The sequence below is a fragment of the Silurus aristotelis genome (genome assembly GCF_946808225.1).
Source record: "Silurus aristotelis genome assembly, chromosome: 1".
NCBI classification, from domain to species: domain Eukaryota; kingdom Metazoa; phylum Chordata; class Actinopteri; order Siluriformes; family Siluridae; genus Silurus; species Silurus aristotelis.
The window spans coordinates 26,487,613-26,509,334 of NC_139574.1; the positions used below are offsets into that span (position 1 = coordinate 26,487,613).

General features: G+C 38.0%; 1 protein-coding gene across 1 annotated transcript in view; it reads left to right on the forward strand.

Moving 5' to 3' along the window:
- Positions 1-1,520: 1,520 nt before the first annotated feature.
- The window catches only part of ahr1a (aryl hydrocarbon receptor 1a), a 22,056-nt gene continuing 1,854 nt past the window's right edge, over positions 1,521-21,722 (forward strand). Inside the window, exons 1-10 of the mRNA XM_083559369.1 lie at positions 1,521-2,117; positions 4,739-4,926; positions 13,476-13,564; positions 13,880-13,969; positions 14,103-14,226; positions 14,635-14,765; positions 17,619-17,821; positions 18,754-18,863; positions 21,090-21,231; positions 21,335-21,722. The exon at positions 21,335-21,722 is cut by the window's right edge and continues 939 nt beyond it. Coding sequence (XP_083415495.1) covers positions 2,053-2,117; positions 4,739-4,926; positions 13,476-13,564; positions 13,880-13,969; positions 14,103-14,226; positions 14,635-14,765; positions 17,619-17,821; positions 18,754-18,863; positions 21,090-21,231; positions 21,335-21,722 — 1,530 coding nt within the window. The 5' untranslated portion in view covers positions 1,521-2,052. The remainder of the gene's footprint in view (positions 2,118-4,738; positions 4,927-13,475; positions 13,565-13,879; positions 13,970-14,102; positions 14,227-14,634; positions 14,766-17,618; positions 17,822-18,753; positions 18,864-21,089; positions 21,232-21,334) is intronic.

Sequence of the window (21,722 nt, forward strand, 5' to 3'; positions counted from 1 at the left end):
GCTACCTGTTGTTCCACTCTGATTGTCTTACTACATCATGTATTGTATATTTGCCAGAAATCAATGATATTTTATTATATTTTATTATTTTATTTCTTTGGTGCCAAACAGTCAAACAAGGAAAAGCCTACAAAAAGTTAAAGATACATAAGATAAGATAAGATAAGATAAGATAAGATAAGATAAGATAAGATAAGGGAAAATGTCTGTGTTACAGCAGCAAAGAAAACGTGCAAATATATATATGAAAAAAAGTAGAAACATAATACAGTATATACAACATAATGTATAAATACAAAAGAAGAAAAAGAGACCATGAATAGGGAATAGAGAACACTATCAAAGGGAGCTGTTACAACAAATAAATATAGATAACTAGCAAGAAACCTATTTAAAGGGCAACTGAATTATTATATCATTTTACATTGAGAAACTCATACAATAACATATAGTACATAAAACGGCATTTTTGGCGCCTGTGTTTCGAAATCCTTATTTATCTTCTGATGAAGATCAGGCCCTCATGTTAGGATAGGTGCTGTTAGAGCCTAACACACAGGGGTCACAAGGTTTGTTGTACCTTCGGATAATGACACTGTACACAAAGATTTTCTGAGGTAACTCTACATGGTAGCTGTTCTCAATGAGGTGATTATGTGCTCTTTTTCACCAACACGAAAGCATGCCTTTTTCATAAACATGCGTTCAGACAGTTTGTTTTGATGCCAGGAATCTGTAATTTCAAAGACGGTTGTGCTTACTATAATATTTATCAGGTCAGTCAGGCATAAGTGAGAGATGTGGGTTGGGAACAAGGAACAATGCTGGGAACTGGTTTATTTATTGCACATGTTTTCAATGTGCTATTGTGCTTCATGATATGGCACCCTGGTTGATTTTAGGTTTTATTTTGATTTTGTAACCTATTGTTATTGAAAACATACACACACACACACACACACACACACACACACACACACACACACACACACACACACACACACACACACAGAGGTGGGTAGAGAAAATCCTACAGGTGGAGGTAAAAATACGAGCAGAAGCATAGGGGCAGTTTATCATTGCAGGTTTTATTTTTCCACATAGTCAGACCACTCGGCTCAGCTAACCTAAAAGAGTCGACTCTTTCGACTCCTTAACACCTCGCAGCCATTTCCTTTTAAAACCAGCCAAAGTCTCTTTTAAAACCAGCCAAAGTTGCAACCTATCAATAGATAATCAATCAACGAAAACCTATATTACCACCTCCAACAATATCAATAATCAATGCGTTTGCTGTGAAATATAATGTAATATGAACTCCGTTTCAATGCATATCTAGAGCCACATATTGAGTAATCGCCCATGCATTGAAATGTTTTAATAATGTTTTTTTATTTTCACTAAAATATCATTTCGTGCCAAAACAATAATATATTTCGGTGTTCCGTGTTATTTTTTTTTGAAAAAAAAACAAAATTCGACATGCGAGTCGGCGCCATAAAAAAATGAATCTAAGAGTCGACTCCATCGTGAAGGAGAACTACAGTAAGTGGCATGGACGGCTGATGTCGCAGTCTGAGGACTGACAGGGGAATGGTGTGAATCTGAAGCTTGTTTGCAACCAGTTTATATTTGCAGTAATGCGAAACAAACAAGATTGGCCAGTGTCTTGATCGCCGTTTGTGATATATTTGTTAAGCAGAATGCTGGCGCGCGTCGCTCGGGGCAATAAGGCAAACTTTATAGGGTGAAATGTAGCTAGTGCTAGATTGTGTCGTGTTAGCGAGCTAGTTAGGCGTTAGGCTTTTGAGACAGGCGTTTGGAAATCTTTCAAGGCGATGTGTGTGTGTGTGTGTGTGTGTGTAGGGCAGTAGAATGGCATCATGCTGTAGCCCGACTCCCTGTTTGCCCGCAGTGTATTCGCTAACTGTGTATTATTGGGTCAGTGGTGACACTTGTGTGTGTAGCTAGTCGAGTGTAACGCTGCGTTCAGCGCCGAGACTTAGTCTTCTGAACCTACTACAGGTAAAGAGTCCATAAGGAGCTGAAACAATGGAAACTACGAGCACGAAAAACATGTATGCGAGCCGCAAACGGAGGAAGCCCGCCCTGAAAAGGTAAACAAATCCTGTAACTTTTCACAAATGATACTGTCATTGTTGCTGTAAACCATTGGCACAAAAGCCCAGGGAGTTTTCTAGCTGTCATCAAGACCTTATATATAAAACAGGCACACATGGTATTGTAGGCTTTTTTGTTTCGTTACAAATATCCTAAGAACACATTATTACACATGCATTACGCAATATAATTGCTGTGTTCCCACTTTTGTAATCAAACCATCATTCACTAGCAATATCAACAACAGAGTCGTGATGCTTCTATGTGTGCCAGCTGTTGATCAATAGGCATTTTTTTTTTCTGATCAAGTTTATTACCAAGCATGAAGGTTTTCTAGTGAAAATCAATCCAACATTTAGTAGCTTGCATGCAAGAAAACTCTTATCTCTGACAGTGCATTTGATAACAGTCCAGTCGCAGCGCCTATCATGTGAAGGGTTCATTGTATCCCAGGTCCTTGTAAAGTACCATTTACAGCAGGGGTCCCCAACCACGAAAAAAGAAAAATGTTCTCAACTTGGTCTGTGCAAATTCCCCACAGTTGTTGCAGTTTTTATTTCTATGCATCGATAAATTAAACTCCCACTGAATCGGCAATGAGTCCAAATTGTTATTATATACATTTACATATACAGTTACGTACATCATATGATTCTGATTGTCTTACGTGAAACTGGTCCGTGACCGCTGCTCTAGAGCAACTGTTTCAGCCCTCTACCAGCACAAGTGGTATGGAATCTAATCTAAATATCGTGGTCATATGGTTGTCGCTTTATATTTTCTTGCCTTTTCTACACTGGACCTTAAATCCCCCTGGAAAGAGTGTGTGACTATGGTCTGACCTACAGATTATCCAGCATTGACTATAGACCCGAATTGACTTTACCATTGTGGTGAGGGTATTTGATACACTTTGGAGTCATTCGTGGCTACTTGCTGAACTTGAGTTCCCTTATTAGCCTGCAAGTCTTGTTATCTATCAGTCCTTTGCTGTCTGCAAGTTAACTATTATCTGTTCTGTTGCTCTGTTTGGTCCACACCTCTCAGCCTGGTGCTTTCCACCATTAAATTTGGACTTTGTTGACATGCATACAGGGAATGGATTTGTGCTGTATTTCCTTGTAAGTCTTTTATCTTGTCTTTCTTCTTCAGCTCAGTCTCACGGAGCTTAGTGACTTATGGGTCTGTGGTTAGTGGTTGAGGGCTTGAGTGGTCTCGCTCGCTATGCCACTGCTGGCAGTTGTTAAACTTCCTATCTGCTGGACAGCTGTGCCAATCTTCTGTCTTCTACACGCCTTTGTGTTTATCAGGCATCTTGGCCTGTGGCTATAAACCACCAATGCTGCATTTTATTAGATGATGTAACTTGTACTGCAAGTCCTGACCCACAAACCATCAAAATAAATGAATACATTCACACTAACTATAAAGAAACTCTCAGTGGTCTTCTCCAAATCAACAAGCACTTCTTACAGGACTGCAGCTATCGATTATTTTAGTAATCGAGTGTTCAACCGAACGGAGAGGAAGTGCTTTTTTCTTTATTGAAGAGCAATACTAAATATACAAGAGAAAATAAGACGGCTTTCCTAAAATAAAGTAATTTGTTTCCTTTTTAGAAAAAAATAACACTATTAATGCTGAAATTGCATAAAAGAATATCTGTGAAAATAAAAGCGATTTAGTGCATTTATTTGCCTTATTACACCAAAATTCAAATACAAATATCTAAATCCAAAAATAAATAATAAAAATACATTTCAAATGACTTTTAAAAGGTAACCGCACTCCACGGTGTTTTCTTTAGGTTTTAGTTTGAAATGAACCCAAACTTGGGAAACTTTCCGTCGTTTTCTTTGGCCAGAATCTTCTCCTTGTTGTTTTCTCCCCGTTCCTACATTTTGTATTTTGCAGCATCTTATGTGTTGTATGGAAGCCCATTTCCGTCACCTAAATATAAAAGTTTGCCTAATTCCGACTTTATTTCTCGCAATTCCGACTTTATTTCTTATAAAACATCCAGCATTTCTAGTGCATCCACTGGTAGCCATGTTGTCGGCCTGAAGTTTGAAGCTGTTGTTTTATGAACGAGGGCACCTCTGCTACATCTGCTGTCCAGAGCGCTCCAGAGTTTAGCAGGTGGTGCATCAGTATTCATGGTCCGTGGGGAAACACAGTGCTCCATGTGTAGTTAAATGGACTAAACCAATATATAATCTAATTTGCCTCGTTCGATTTTTGTATTCGAATTTCTCAAGTTCCTCGAGGAATCGTTTCAGCCACTTTTTCAGTTACTTCTTACTTTTAAATGCATCAAGTTGTAAATACTTGTATTTGTAGAGCAGTCCCTTATCCCTCAACTACTCAGTTGTATGAATGAGATAATTGTATGCCGCTCTGGATAAGGGCATCTGCCAAATGCTGTAAATGTAATTGCTGTAAACTGGGCAAACTGTCATTGTACATTTACTTCACATAAATGCAATTCAACTGAGATCTTACACAAATATTGTCTGGTATATACATGACTGTCCTTCGTGCACAGTATGTGAGGTCTGTGCATAAATGTACTATGCATTTAAAGCTCATTGTATTTTCTCTCATTCCATTTCTGCAGTGGGAAGGAGGCTTCAGTTGAAGCTGCAAAGTCAAATCCCTCTAAGAGGCACCGTGATCGACTGAATGGTGAACTGGACCGGCTGGCCAGCCTGCTGCCTTTTCATCAGGATGTCATCACTAAACTGGACAAACTGACAGTTCTCCGACTGAGCGTTGGCTGCCTGCGAGCCAAGAGTCACTTCAATAGTACGTTTAAGTTACACACACCTGACAGAAGTCACTCAGTTGCATCAGGTTCCTTATGCTCTTTTCCAAGTCAGTGCAAATCAGAAGCACATTTCTTTTCATTTTCATTTCCACAAGAAAAGATAAATGAGGCATTATAGATCTAAGTGTCTTAATTGGAGCCCCAATGAGCTAAAATTGGACATGATACAAGAAAGAAATTTGAAAGGTATTTGGAAATTTGCTACGCTCCCTGTCACAAGGAAATATTTTATTTTTAATATCCTAGATTTAGAAATTAATCTTGAGTACATTACTCGTTTATACATGATGCACAAAATCTCTACTTTAATTTGAGTTCTTTTTTCTCAACTTGTCCATTCCTCTTGTAAGGTTGAGTAAAGTAGCAGGAATCTTCTGAGACGCATTAAAAGTCAGCAAGTCTAGTTATGTTTAACTCTTTAAGTCTAAATGATTTAACTTAATTAAGCACTTAATTCACAATTTAAACTCTTGTCATTGTACTAGACTTAAAATAAAACAAACTGGTAAATTAAAAACTGCAATTTATAGACATAAATCTTTTATTTCCAGCTGTGAGGCTTATGATGTTGCCCAAACTAAACCCAAAGAACTCTTCTCAGATAATAATAGTTATAATAATAATAATAATAATAATAATAATAATAAGTTTTTGTCCTCGAAATTAATATCATATTCTTTTATTTTTCTATAAGAATTTTACACTGCGGTTATTGATACTGCTCATATTTACCAATCATTTAAAACGACGAGGCATGACAAAATAGTAATTAATTCATCATAAGGTACCAACAAAGGAACTGCACCGATTAGCAGTCTGTTTCCTTTGTTATTTCTCATCTGCACTTGACTGAAAAGAGAAGAAGTGAAAGTCAAATAACAGGATGTCAACTGGGAGTGTGAGATCTTGCAGAAAGTAGATAATAAATGTACAGTCAAATTCGTCCCCTTCCCAACATTGTAATTCCTGAGAGGGGCTTTTTTATTGTTATTTTTTATTTTATTTTATTTTGCTTGATCAGCGGGTTAAAAATGAGGTGACTGCATTTTGCACTACTCCGTTAACACTGACTAGGATTTATATTCCTATATATGAAGTGTTTACCATGGGGTGCTTTGTGGGTTGGGGGCTGTGTGCTATTAAGACATATGGAAACCAAATAGAGCATGTTGCATTTAAACAAACATTAAGTGGAAACATTTTTGTGCATAACTTAATAAGGGATTTTGTTATTTCTGGCTGTTGGTAAAGTGAAGAAAAACATATTATCAGGTATATCAGTGTGAGATATCAGTCAAAACCAAAAAAGTAAATTAATTTCTGTCTATATCAAAAAATAATGCAGTTTGCTTTGTTCTCACTCAAACACTTCTGTGATTTCCAAGTGGCAGCAGTGCAGACTACATCTAAAGCTAGAATCCTAGGGAAGCAAGAAAATAAAGAGTACTTATTTATTTCTTCTGGAAAGTTAGAGAATGCAGTCAGGCAAGGCAAGATACACATGTCCTGCACTCTCACAAGCACTTTTCTTTAAGATACAAATTAAGCTACGTCTTGTTATAACTGCAACCACAAACAGCACATGTTGTTCCTGAGCTTTTTAATGCCATTTTAACATTTTCCCACCTGAGAAACCAACCGCACATAAACAAAACATATTGCCATCAGCGCAAATCAGTCAGTGTTGCTATTACTTCCAGCAGGAGTTATACCCATAATGGTTTGTACAGCAGCACCCCCCAAGAAAAAACGATGAATATTAACGCTTACATTAGTGGCACAGCCCTATGGTAGTACTTTCTGTCACTGTTTAAGTTCAGAGATTTTTAGACTGTCTATGTAGCAGTCGATATATAAACTCAAATGACTTTTTATATATATACAGTGAGGAAAATAAGTATTTGAACACCCTGCTTTTTTGCAAGTTCTCCCACTTAGAAATCATGGAGGGGTCTGAAATTGTCATCGTAGGTGCATGTCCACTGTGAGAGACATAATCTAAAAGAAAAAATCCAGAAATCACAATATATGATTTTTTAACTATTTATTTGTATGATACAGCTGCAAATAAGTATTTGAACACCTGTCTATCAGCTAGAATTCTGACCCTCAAAGACCTGTTAGTCTGCCTTTAAAATGTCCACCTCCACTACATTTATTATCCTAAATTAGATGCACCTGTTTGAGGTCGTTAGCTGCAAAAAGACACCTGTCCACCCCATACAATCAGTAAGAATCCAACTACTAACATTGCCAAAACCAAAGAGCTGTCCAAAGACACTAGAGACAAAATTGTACACCTCCACAAGGCTGGAAAGGGCTACGGGGAAATTGCCAAGCAGCTTGGTGAAAAAAGGTCCACTGTTAGAGCAATCATTAGAAAATGGAAGAAGCTAAACATGACTGTCAATCTCCCTCGGACTGGGGCTCCATGCAAGATCTCACCTCGTGGGGTCTCAATGATCCTAAGGAAAGTGAGAAATCAGCCCAGAACTACATGGGAGGAGCTGGTCAATGACCTGAAAAGAGCTGGGACCACCGTTTCCAAGGTTACTGTTGGTAATACACTAAGACGTCATGGTTTGAAATCATGCATGGCACGGAAGGTTCCCCTGCTTAAACCAGCACATGTCCAGGCACGTCTTAAGTTTGCCAATGACCATTTGAATGATCCAGAGAAGTCATGGGAGAAAGTCATGTGGTCAGATAAGACCAAAATAGAACGTTTGGGTCATAATTCCTCTAAACGTGTTTGAAGAAAGAAGACTGATGAGTACCATCCCAAGAACACCATCCCTACTGTGAAGCATGGGGGTGGTAGCATCATGCTTTGGGGGTGTTTTTCTGCAGATGGGACAGGGCGACTGCACTGTATTAAGGAGAGGATGACCGGGGCCATGTATTGCGAGATTTTGGGAAACAACCTCCTTCACTCAGTTAGAGCATTGAAGATGGGTCGAGGCTGGGTCTTCCAACATGACAATGACTCGAAGCACACAGCCAGGATAACCAGGGAGTGGCTCTGTAAGAAGCATATCAAGGTTCTGGCGTGGCCTAGCCAGTCTCCAGACCTAAACCCAATAGAGAATCTTTGGAGGGAGCTCAAACTCCGTGTTTCTCAGCGACAGGCCAGAAACCTGACTGATCTAGAGAAGATCTGTGTGGAGGAGTGGGCCAAAATCCCTCCTGCAGTGTGTGCAAACCTGGTGAAAAACTACAGGAAACGTTTGACCTCTGTAATTGCAAACAAAGGCTACTGTACCAAATATTAACTTTCTCAGGTGTTCAAATACTTATTTGCAGCTGTATCATACAAATAAATAGTAAAAAAATCATATATTGTGATTTCTGGTTTTTTTTTTTTTAGATTATGTCTCTCACAGTGGACATGCACCTACGATGACAATTTCAGACCCCTGCATGATTTTTAAGTGGGAGAACTTGCAAAATAGCAGGGTGTTCAAATACTTATTTTCCCCACTGTATATATATATATATATAGATAGATATAGATATAGATATATATAAAAATTCATACAAGATTCAGGCAGGTGTTTAGATTTGAGTTTATATATCGACCGCTACATAGATAGCAGTCTACAAATCTCTGAACTTAAACTTTCACAGAAATATATATATATAAAATCTCGATATTGCGTTTTTGAGAATTGATACAGTATTGGCAAACAAAATATTGTTATTCTCACATGTATCAATAGTTTCTTACACGCCTATTAGACAACGATGCCCCTTGTGTTTTCCAGTATTCTATTATAGGGATACGCCAGAGAAATGCTAATATAAACTTGTATGTTACTTTTAGAAACATTATTTATATATATATATATATATATATATATATATATATATATATATATATATATATATATATATATATATATATATATATATATATAAAGAGAGAGTTGCCTAGGTGATTTCTTGTTTGAAAGTTTGTACTTTATATATCTATATAGATATATATTTTTGAAATAAAAAAACTTAATCGGCCGATTGTGCTGCAAATTAGGCTGATTATTTGGCAGTCGTATCTGACACCAAACCGTGCATGTACATTTTGCACTTGCTGGAGAGAACATAACTCTCCCCTACAGCAGGTGGCAGTAGTAAAAGCAAGCAGTGTTTACACCTTCTGTGATGATTACTAACAGATTCATGTAACATTTTTCAATCATGTCTGTTGCAAAGACAAGAGTAAGAATGACAACAAGCATGTTCCGTGTTTTTCTTGTGTGCTCATTCTCTAAGCTCTGTTAACCAGTCGGAGTTCTCTTTCTTACCATGGAGCTCTGCCTCCGATTCAACATGCAGAAGCAGCCTAAAAACAGTAGTTTAGGCTGCAGGTAAGAAGGGGAACCGAAACCTGCTAACAAGTGCACTGAATGAAGAGGCTTGTGTTTTTCAATAAATGTTAAATTTTTTAGCAATTTTCTGTATCACCTCTTATTAATTAACTATAAGAATTTATGAGATGAGATTTGGGGAGAAAAAAATAACGCCCTTGTCATATATCGGCTTTAAAAATAACGCCCTTGTCGGATTTCTAAATATCGGCATCACCCATATTGGTCGACCTTTACCAAAAACTAGTGAGGTGCACACCATTCAGGGAACAAGTTTCACTTGATTCCATACACGAAACGTGCAGCAGAATTTGACAGCATTTACTAGACTTTTTTTTTTTTACATTGAGGGCCCCACAAACCCTTGTCCCTGAGTCAGCACACTTCTCCTTACTTAGCATCTAAAGGCAAGCATTTGCAATGGGAGGCCTCTGATGGGGTACTCGTCTTAATGAATCCCTATTTTTTTTTCCAGAAAAGCGTTGCATCTTCTGCAATTAGACCCTAAGCACATTTTGCTGAGCCTAGCTATCTTTCCATGTTTTGTTATTGGGGTAAAATTGTAGGCTGATAAAACTCCTAAGAAAATTAGCGTTTCACAATGATGCAATCCAGTCTTAAGGTTAAAGGTTTTACCAAAGCACCAACAACAACAAAAAAAACAAGCAACTATGTGTTTAAACAAAAACCCTTGTTTAGATTGTTTTTTTTTTGAGGGATTAGAGAGTACAAAGGTTTTGTGCCAGCAGTAATTTTGTTGGGGTCTAATATCATCAAGGTTGGAAGTCAGCAGTGGACCTGGATCTGGAAATCCTTGCAATGCTGTCATCCAAACCAAACGATCTGCTGTCAGCGCTTGCATGGGCATGCTCCATTGTACTCTGACAGTTTAGGGCTTGCCCCATGAGATGGTAAGAAGGGGGCCCTTAGATGTATGTCAGTGTCTGTGGGTAAGATTCTTTGAGTATGAATTGTGTGACACTATGAATTGGAAGATGAATCCAGTGTCTTGTGGCCATGCTATTTTTGTGTTTCTGAACATTTTTAAAAACCTGTGGTCTTGGTGGCAAGACCATAGTGCTACCCCAGTACAAGGGCTAGATTACACAGGGTTGATTAAGAGCGTCATAATCAAGGTTGCAGTGACAACTGGCCCAAACCTATGGAATGTTCATGGGTGAAACATGATGTTTCACCTTCTAGTTCAGTTGTCCGACTGGGAAAATCTGAACACTTGTTGATATGCCAAGTGGTTAATTGACTTACAAAGATGCCAAGAGACGTCAGCAAAGATTTTTTTTTAGGATCAAGTTTATGTTTATCAGTCAACATTGGATAGTGAGTTGTTTCGCAGTGTAGCAGGAGTCAGATTAGACTGTTTTTCCTCATGGGTAAAAGTAACATTCTGTTATATATGCCCAGTGCAAAGGCAATAGAACCCAGCTAGGTGCATGTCTTTGGCTTTCTGAAGGATCTTGTTTCTGCTTCTATGGATCTTAAGGCTAACTGCTCAGTTGATAGTAGACAAAAATGCAAACTAGGCGAAGTCTGACCCAAAACATAGAAAATGCGCATTCTGTTGTATGAAGGAAACTCCATTCCTAATGCTGCATATTTGTGGAAACCCAGCTAGTAGGCAAGTAAGCATACTCCTGATACATAAACAACCTGTGATAAGGCAAAGGAAAACCACTCAAGCACACTAGAGCCACTTAGCCATTGGCTTGCCTAAATGGCAGCTAAATGAGCAGACTCAGCAACAAACACCACATGGTACGGCTTTGGAAAAAACAATGAACCTCATTAGTGGCACATAGCCACTGGAGCAACATGGACAAGGGGAAAGTATCACAAGTTATAAGTAGCCAAAAAAAAGTGCTGCAAATCCTCAGGTCGGGCAGAGTCAAGATGAAACCAGAGGTGGTTGGCACATGGCATGAGAAAATGGTCCAGCAGGATTGGCCATTCATGCATGAGTTTCCTTCATGGGCCCTGAGAGGCACTGATTATTGTTGTGTGTTGTATATTCACTATTATATCTGGTCTCATGAGGGTTGGCCTAGAGAGCTTGCGTGAGTAATCTTGAACAGACTCTGTGAACTCTTGACATTGCAGAGGGGAATTACGAAAGGGTTTGATATTCACTGTCTCCAGCTCCAAACTTTGACCCATTTCATTGAACATCAGGGACCCTGCCAAGTCTGATGTGCGCCAGTGGTGGAGCGAGAGGAATTCTTCAGGGTCCTGCTCGAAACCTCTTGCATGCGAACAGTGCAGAGAAGCCTACTGAGATATAATCTTAATGTTGTACTAGCAGACATTTCCTCTTTTATACAAATCTGTTTACTAAAGCGCTTAAAAGCACTTTCTCATATTAAACAGCAAACTGGGGTCTTGTTACATTTACTCTGTCCTCCTTGTAAATGACTTTTTTTTAATTTTTCCAAGAATGGAGACCTGTGTTTCAAAATAATATGATCTAATCTTTATCAGATCTTAGAATTGGGTAAATACAACCTCAGAACAGCACATGACATATTACAGTGTCATATTTATTTATAAGCCAAACGGAGAAGCCGTGTATGAAAAATAGTACACCTTATGTTCCAATAGCATTTACTTTTGCAGCACTTTTGGCACGTTCTTCAACGTTGATTCATTTCTTTGAGGTCTGCAGGCATTTGTTTCTGCACAGCTTTCTTAGGGTACAGCCATAGTGTTTCAGTTCAGCTGGGTCTGGTCTTTAACTGGGCCACTACACCAACTTTATTTTTTACTTTCTCAGCTATTCTGTTGTAGATTGTTTGGTGTGCTTGGGATCATTGTTCCGTAGCATGAACCAATTTTGGCCAAGCATCAGTTGTTGGACAGATGGCTTCAAATTTGACTATAGAATAGAATACATTTGGGATACAGAGGAGTTCATGGCCAACTCAGTGCCTGCAAGGTGCCCAAGTCCTGTGGCTGCAGAACAAGCCCGAATCATCCTCCTCCACCACTGTGCTTAACAGTTGGTATGAGGTGTTTGCACTAATATGTTTTTAGTTTGTTACAAAAATGTGGCGTTCTGCATCATGCCCAATCATCTTCACTTTTGTCTAGTCTGTCCAGAAGACATTAAAAACCTAAGCTGTGCTGCAATGTTGTTTTTAGAGGAAAAAAACACATTTTCTTAGCAACCCTTCCAAACAAAACATACTTGTTTAGCCTTTTCTAAGGCCTATAGAGTCTGAGATGTAACTGCAGTTGATCTGAGCATTGTCTGACAACCAGTCATGAAAAGATTGGCAACTGTTTTAAATGTTTTCCACGTGTAAATAATGTTTCTCACCGTAGAATCTAAAGCTTTAAATTGTTTGGAAATGGCATTATAACTCTTTCCAGATTGATGGACAATAACAAATTCTTTGCTAAGATAATGTCTTTACTGCTTGGCAGAAACTATGATCCTAGTATGTATTGTTACAGTTGAAACTTGGATTTAGATTGTCATTCAAATAGTTGTGCTACTGCTGTGCTCTGAAGCCATTTGGGTTGATAGGCAGCAGCATCTTTCTTTATTAATGGATCCTCCTTGCTGAAACTGCCGATTCATAAATTAGTTGGAATGTAATTGGTCATTTTTTAATTAGGACTCATTCATTATTTGTATAATGCAGGTAAGATGTTTCACTTCCAGAGTTTTTTATAATTCCTATTCTTTGTAGCATTATGTGGGTGTATTAGAGGTTCTGTAGATGCTGAACTCTCTGCTTTTAGCACCACACCATAGATAAACAAAGCACCAGCCAAGTCACTGTTTAACCTTCACTGTTGCTTTATTATTGTTTTATTTGAGGAACTAATGGGTTAATTGGACTAGCACGAACTAACAGTTACCATCAGCAATGATCAAATATTAATATTCAACATAAATAACGTGTAAAATTGAGTGATGTGAGATTAAACATTTGAGGACACTGCACACATTGTTAAAATAACCACACTGTTACTATCTGGTAAGGCACTATTAATAACAAGAGAATAAGCCTCATGCAGACTGACAGGAAATGATCTGAAAATCAAATAATGAAGATAATATTTGTATTATATTGCAGTATGTTTTCAGCAGATGTGTCCTCAAAAAAACATACTCACCTTATCACTTGTGTTCTGTTTTTCAGCTCTCCTGAAAACCAGTAAATCCAAACAACCAGCAAACAATGACACAAAAACGCATGTTCAGTTGCCAGAAGGTGAACTATTGTTACAGGTATGTTGTGCATCTGCTCTGAATAAAAGCATTGACCAGCAATTTACTGCCAATTAAGACAATAGAGACTGATTATGAACCTCAGGCCCACCAACAAGGAGACACATTAATTTTTTTTGTATTATATATTTTTGTATATCGAAGGTTTCTTTTGACGACTGCCCGTCACAAAGTATTGTCATTTTGTATGTTTTTTTTACTTAAAACCTCTCATTTACACATCGAATAATGTTAAGGTCTACCTTGATATCTGTCATGGTACCTGCTTCAGTGCATCTTAACAATCATCCATGCTTAACCACTTTTTTCCTGTAGGTCCTAAATGGATTTGTATTAGTGGTCACCTCTACTGGTACAGTTTTTTACGTCTCTTCCACTGTTGAGGACTATCTCGGATTCCAGCAGGTTGGTCACAAGTATTCTCCGAAGCGCAAACCGTTTCTGTTTATTTCACCGCATGTATTTTTACTCTCATTAAATGTTGACACTTTATTTATGTCCTTCTTTCAATGTGACATGTGCATCTTTTGTTTTTCAGTCAGATATCCTCCATCAGAGTGTTTATGGGCTTGTTCACACAGAAGACAGAGCTGAGCTTCATCGCCAACTCCACTGGGCTCTCAACCCCACTAACTCTTCAGACACTGGGCATCCAGTGCCAGGTAAAAGTGAAATGAATAGAAACAGCAGCCTGGATAATGGCAAACTCAGACCCTTTTTTAAACTGCGGAAAGAAATACCGAGGCGAGAGAACGTGAACCAGTGACGTCTGCCTAGTGTTTTCCTCAATATTTTTTAATTATTACTATATAATATCCTTCCACATCACTGCTTGAAATACAATGCCAGCTGACATCATTTTACAAAATGGCCACAAATATTGTATTGTTGTTCAACAAAGTACCAAAGCCTGCAGACAGAGAGGCTGTTTAATTTGTATTATTTATACAAATAATATTTGTATGCAGATGTATATTCTGGGCATTAATTAGTATGTACTCTTATACTATGTTATAATTACTCAGTTCTTAAGTATAAAAAGCATGTTGTGTTTTTTTTTTTCCATGCAGATACCCAAGATTCACAGTTACCCCACACCTATTATAACCCAGAGCAGTTACCACCAGAGAACTCCGCCTTTCTGGAACGAAATTTCGTGTGCAGGTTAAGATGTCTACTGAACAACTCATCTGGCTTTCTGGTAAGTCGGAGAATATGCATGTGAATATGGAAGAAAAAAAATCCAAATCAGATAAAAAAAGTATACAAGTGAACAGCAGTTTAAATTTCTTTCCTCTGAATCACTCTTTTTTATTGCAAGATCACAAACAATTAAGAAATAAAGCAGACATCATTGGCATTAAAAAGCTTTCACAAAACAGTGAAGTTATTTAACACTCGGTTAACGCCAATTTTTTCATCATTGAAAAGAAAATTCTCCAACCTCTGAGCCTGTAGGCCTGATAATTAAATGTCGGCTTCTGCAACAGGAATAGTGTAAAGACATAAATGAAAGCAATTTACACTCATGCCAGCAATGCTTTTTTGCTTTAATTTGTTACGCAGAGAGCTTGATGCTTTTAAAACAGTGCTTAAATGTAACACGTGCAACACGAATGCCAGAACGTTTCTTTAGCACACTCTGAACTTGATGAGCATGATGGAAACCCTCTAAGGATTCTGACAAAAAACAGACATTCCCAAAATATGTTTTGTGAACTATTATAAACCAGTCCTAATTTGAACCATATTACATGGAAATTCCACACCATTTCAGTACACCTGTTATGAAATTGTAAACAATTTCTTTTAAATCTTTTTAAAAGTAATAAATTGCACGTTGTAAATAAAATTGCTGCCATTATTATGGCTGGACATGAGACCTGAACTAAAGTAACTGCTATTATATATGCATTATTTTAATAGGGCTCATCCCACGCCTATCTTTTATTCTGTAATAATGTGAAACCAATGAAGAATTAATTTTTTTCTGAGAGCATTAATATTATGCTTTCATTTAATCCCTTGTATAAACACTGAGCTTCAGTGACGTATAAACTATATACTATATGGACAAAAGTATTGGGACAACTATTTTTTCCAGCCATTTGTGGTTCTTCTTTATACTGTTACCATAAAATTGAGGCCACACAATTATACATGGTGTTTTTGGGTGTAATAGCATTAAGATTTCCCTTCACCTGAACTCGGAGACCCAAACCTGTTCAGTGTGGCATTGTTTCTGTAAATAAAGCAAACTCCTAGATGATATGGATTCTATGGTTTGAAGTGGAAGATCTTGAGTTGACTGCTATAGAGCTCTGACCTCAACCCTATTAAACACTTTTGGGATTAATCGAAACTATGACTGCACCCCAGGCCTCTTTACCCTACACCAGTACCTGACTTTCCTTACACCCTTGTGACTAAATGAGCACAAATCTCCACAAACACACTCCCAAATCTTTGGAAAAATGGAGGTTATTTTAACAGCAAAATACTAAAAACTAAATAGGGAATAGGATGTTCAAAAGCACAAATAAATCTCATGATCAGGTGCCCACAACTTTTTGTCCATATAATGTATGTCTCATCTTCAAAGGCTATGCTACCACTTCAGCGTTTTTAGTATTAATTCATTATAATATGTGGCTGACATTTTTAAGCTGATGTCAACTTTCAATTTAGATCAATTCTTCAGTCTTTTTTCTGTTTTTTGTGTGGAAATGTTAAAGGAATCTATACTTCAGTTACATTTTTTTGGATATTTACTAAGTGCAGCTTGTGCTACAGGCACAATTACTGGATCTTTCACTTTTATTTATAAGGCAATATGATTAATACAGTATTATATTGGCAATAAGCTAGACTCTTTTTAGATATTACTTTAAACGCTTTGCTGCTTTTTGATTAAACATACATCATATTAGTCTTTCCTTTAATTTGTTTAATTTGAAATTGTTTCTTGCCTTTGTGTTGCATCATATATGCTTTTTAAAACACATTTCATCAATATCATACCATGTGTTGAGCTTAAATGCAAGTGCTTGTGATTTAAAGGCATTGGTATAGTCACAAAAAAAAAAAAAAAATAACCTGCGTGAGCTAAAGGAGAACTTTGCACCACTCGTGCAAATATTGACACATCTTTTGGACTTCAATTTGCCACCTCAACTTTGCCACCCTAAATAGTTACGGTGTTATAACATTTTATGTTTTATGCTCAATAAACAAAAAAAAGCAACGCGTTTTTTATTTTTATTTTTATTAATGTATTAATGTGTAATAAGTACTTACAAAAAATACTTCAGCCAGTACATTTAAATTGCTGATATTAAAATGACACCATCAACTTGATTATTCCTGCATTCCCTTCTTTAGATGACGTTGATTTTAGCGTCATTTAAGTTTTTTTATTTTTTTTATTTTATGTGTCAAAACAAATGTTTAAGCAAAATAAAATGGGACTGAGTTTGCAGCTCCTCTAACACTGTACATGTTTCGGGGTCAATGAAAGGTCAGAGCATGCTTACCTATGCATGAACTTGTTTTTAATGGGAACGTCTCTGGTTTTTAGGTTTTAGCCTATTAATTATCATTCTTTCCCAGTGCCAGTAGTTTATGGTCAAAAGTTTACCCAGAGTTATTTATTCATTAATCCTTCAAACTGTACTTGCCAAACCATACGGAAAAGGATAATCATTATAACTGGTTGTTGCAGATTTATAGCTTTCAGTTTAAATCTGACATTAGACTACAGATTGCAGTCTTAAATTAGAGCGAAAGTTTCTGCAACACAAGAACATCCGAACATTTTTGCCAATATTTTCTGTATATACTTAAATGGGAATTTAGAGCTGTTGAAATGTACTTCCAGTATTTTGCCACATCAAAGATTTCAGATCAGAAAGCACATCAGTTTTCCATGATCGTTGACTGTAATGTGTAGTTACTGGTATTAAATTAGCAGCAGTGTTGATCTTTCCCTCTAATCACTACTATATGCCCTTTTACTGGCTAACATGGCTCTGTCTGTTGGCTTTGATGTCTGCAGGCCATAAACTTTCAGGGCCGTTTAAAGTTCTTGCATGGACAAAATGAGAAGACTTCAGAGGGCAAACCTATTCCACCTCAGCTGGCCTTATTTGCCCTGGCCTGTCCAGTTCAGCCACCCTCCATTCTGGAGATCCGTGCCAAAAACTTCATCTTCAGGACCAAACACAAACTGGACTTTACCCCAATTGCATGCGATGCCAAGTAAGTGATGCACTTTATTAAGCACATACAGTACAGACCAATAGTTTGGACACACCTGCTCATTCAAAGAGTTTTTTTTTATTTTCATGACTATGAAAATTGTAGAGTCACACTGAAGGCATCAAAACTATGAATTAACACATGTGGAATTATATACATAAAAAAGTGTGAAACAACTGAAAATACGTCATATTGTAGGTTCTTCAAAGTAGCCACCTTTTGCTTAGATTACTGCTTTGCACACGCTTGGCATTCTCTTGATGCCTACTTTGAAGAACTTACAATATGACATATTTTCAGTTCACTTTTTTGTTATGTATATAATTCCACATGTGTTAATTCATAGTTTTGATGCCTTCAGTGTGACTCTACAATTTTCATAGTCATGAAAATAAAGAAAACTCTTTGAATGAGCAGGTGTGTCCAAACTTTTGGTCTGTACTGTATATATAATATATATACACTTTTGGTCTGTACTGTATATATCCATTAAAAAAACAGTCATTTTATTCCCCTTTGCTTGATCTTTACCTGTGTTTCAATAATTTAGTATTTATTTTCTATTTTATTTACTGGAGGATTTTTAATTTTGTGAATATGTATGAGCTGAGATGCATTTAGGTTTTGCACTTACAAAGCAAATACATCAGGATAATTGTCATTTGTTAAGGCAGTATGCATTGACTTCAGATATTTTTATTTGAAGAGAAAATGTGAGGCATCCCATGATAAAGATGTCATTTATCACCTCAGTCCTATCAGGTACTTTTTGCATTGGCTGCTTGCAGCTTTCTCCTATCTACAACAGTACAGGCGTCATACTATCTACAACAAACTGACTCATCCAGACGATAATGCTTTTGCTCCTTGAGTCGTAGTTTTTTTTAAGTATCTTCTATCAAACCATTCTTTTCCTGTTTGTTGCTCCACAGAGGGAAGATTGTGCTGGGCTACACAGAGGCAGAGCTGTGCTACCGTGGCTCAGGCTACCAGTTTATACATGCAGCAGACATGCTACACTGTGCTGAAAACCACATGCGCAGTAAGTTCCCAGGCTGCCTTTTCAGACATTCATTCAGTCGTCCTGATTTCTTTGTTTTTTTTGTTTTTTTTTGCACATTTGTCACACTAACGTTTTAGATCATCAAACTAATTTACATATTAGTAAAAGATAACACAAGTGAACACAACATGCAGTTTTTAAATGAAGGTTTTTATTATTGAGGGGAAACACAATCCAAAACTACATGGCCCTGTGTGAAAAAGTGTTTGCCCCCTAAACCTAATAATTGGTAGGGCCGCCCTTAGCAGCAACAAATGCAATCAAGCGTTTGTGATAACTTGCAATGAGTCTGTTACAGCACTGTGGAGGAATTTTGGTCACTCATCTATGCAGAATTGTTGTAATTCAGCCACACTGGAGGAATTTTGAGCATGAACCGCCTTTTTAAGGTGCACAGCATCTCAATAGGATTCAGGTCAGGACTTTGACTGGGTCACGCCAAAGTCTTCATTTTGTTTTTCTTCAGCCATTTAGAGGTGGACTTGCAGGTGTGTTTTGGATCATTGTCCTGCTGCAGAACCCAAGTTCGCTTCAACTTGAGTTCACGAACAGGTGGCTGGACAGTCTCCTTTAAGTTTTTTTTGTAAAAAGAAGAATTCATGGTTTCATTTATTACAGCAAGTCTTCTTGAAGGTCCTAAAGCAGCAAAACAGCGGCAGACCTTCACACTACCACCACCATATTTTACTGTTGCTATGATTTTCTTTTTCTGAAATGCGGTGTTACTTTTATGCCAGACGTAATGTGACACACATCTTCCAAAAAGTTGAACTTTAGTCCCGTCAGGCCACAGAGTATTTTCCCAAAAGTCTTGGGGATCATCAAGATGTTTTCTGGCAAAACTGAGACGAGTCTTTATGTTCTTTTTGCTCAGCAGCGGTTTTTGTCTTGGAACTCTGCCATGCAGATCATTTTTGCCCAGTCTCTTTCTTATGGTGGAGTCATAAACACTGACCTTAACTGAGGCAAGTGAGGCCTGCAGTTCTTTGGATGTTGTTGTGGGGTCTTTTGTGAGCTCTTGGATGAGTCGTCACTGTGCTCTTGGGGTAATTTTGGTCGGCCGGCCACTCCTGGGAGGGGTCTCCACTGTTCATGTTTTTGCCATTTGTGAATAATGGCTCTCACTGTGGTTCACTGAAGTTTTAAAGCTTTAGAAGTGGCTTTATAACCTTTTTAAGACTGATAGTTCTCAATTACTTTCTTTCTCCTTTGTTTCTGAATTTCTTTGGCTCTCAGCATGATGTTTAGCTTTTGAGGATCTTTTGGTCTACTTCACTTTGTCAGGCAGGTCCTATTTAAGGGATTTCTTGATTGTGAACAGGTGTGGCAGTAATCAGGCCTGTGTGTGGCGAGAGAAATTCAACTCAGGTGGGATTAAACCACAGTTTTAACAGTTTAAGACTTTTTCACACAGAGCCATGTAGTTTTGGATTTTGTTTTCCCTCAATAATAAACTTTCTTTCGGCTTCTCCCATTAGGGGTCACCACAACGGATAATCTGTATTCATGATCCGCATGTTTGATTTGGCACATGTTTTTACACTGGATGCCCTTCCTAACGCAACCCTCCCCATTTATCCGGTCTTGGGACCGGCACTAAGAGTGCACTGGCTTGTGCAACCCTGATGGCTGGGGTAGGTTCCATGACCAGGAATCGAACCCGGGCCACAGCGGTGAGAGCACCGCATCCTAACCACTAGACCACCAGGGATACATATATTACATACAATATATATATATATTTAATCCTACTTTGTGAATGTCATGTTAATCTTAAATTCCTCTTTTCTCATATTTGAGTCTTACAACAGAAAACCATATCTTCATTCTAGTCCTCTGTTTCTTAACAATCAACACCTTATGAACTGTAGAGTGTGTCAGTGAAGTACATTCTGTTTCCCACTAAGGTCGTTTTTTTCACCGAGTTTTCATATGGCTACCTGCTCGAAAACATTCTGTTCAAGTAAAAGGCAACTTGAATGAATATGCTTTATGATCTGCACAGGGATGGGAGGGGTAAAAGTGAAGAGTAATAAAAGCAAGAGTGAGAGAAGAGGAGGTACCTCTTTCCTCACTCACTGTGTGTGTATGTGTGTGTGTGTGTGTGTGTGTGTGTGTGTGTGTGTGTGTGTGTGTGTGTGTGTGCGTGTGTGAGAGAGAGAGACATCCCATATGCACAATATCCGTTTCTGTTCTCTTCTGCAGTGATAAAGACTGGTGAGAGTGGACTGACTGTATTTAGGCTGCTTACCAAACAGGGAGGCTGGGTTTGGGTGCAGGCTAATGCCAGACTCATTTACAAAAATGGCCAACCGGACTTTATCATTGCCTCTCAAAGAGTACTCCTGTAGGTCACATTTTCTCTGAATTTTTTATTTCTATTTTATTACACGAGACAGCATATAATGATGCACATAGATAAACAAAATGCTACTTATTGTCATTTGCAGGGATGAAGAAGGAGAAGAGACTCTGAGGAAGCGTAGCCTCATGCCCCCATTCAGCTTCACCAAAGGAGAGGCTTTACTGTATGCCCTAAACTCAGAATCCAGCCCAGAATCTATTTCATCTGTTGCTCCAGGAGATAGTAACCAACTGAAAGTCCCAAGTGGACTAGATCCCAACTCTCTCCTGGGCTCCATGCTGAAACAAGATGAGTCTATCTATGCATGCTCTTCAGGTTCAGATGAGCAAGTGAGAGCTCAGGACCCTGAGTACGAGGAGGAGCTTGGTGGGATCTTTTCCAGTAACTGGCAAAAGAACATTCTTTCTCTCCCTGAGACCTCTCTCTTTAATCCAGATATGACAATCAACACTGGTAGGGAAGAGAGCAACTGT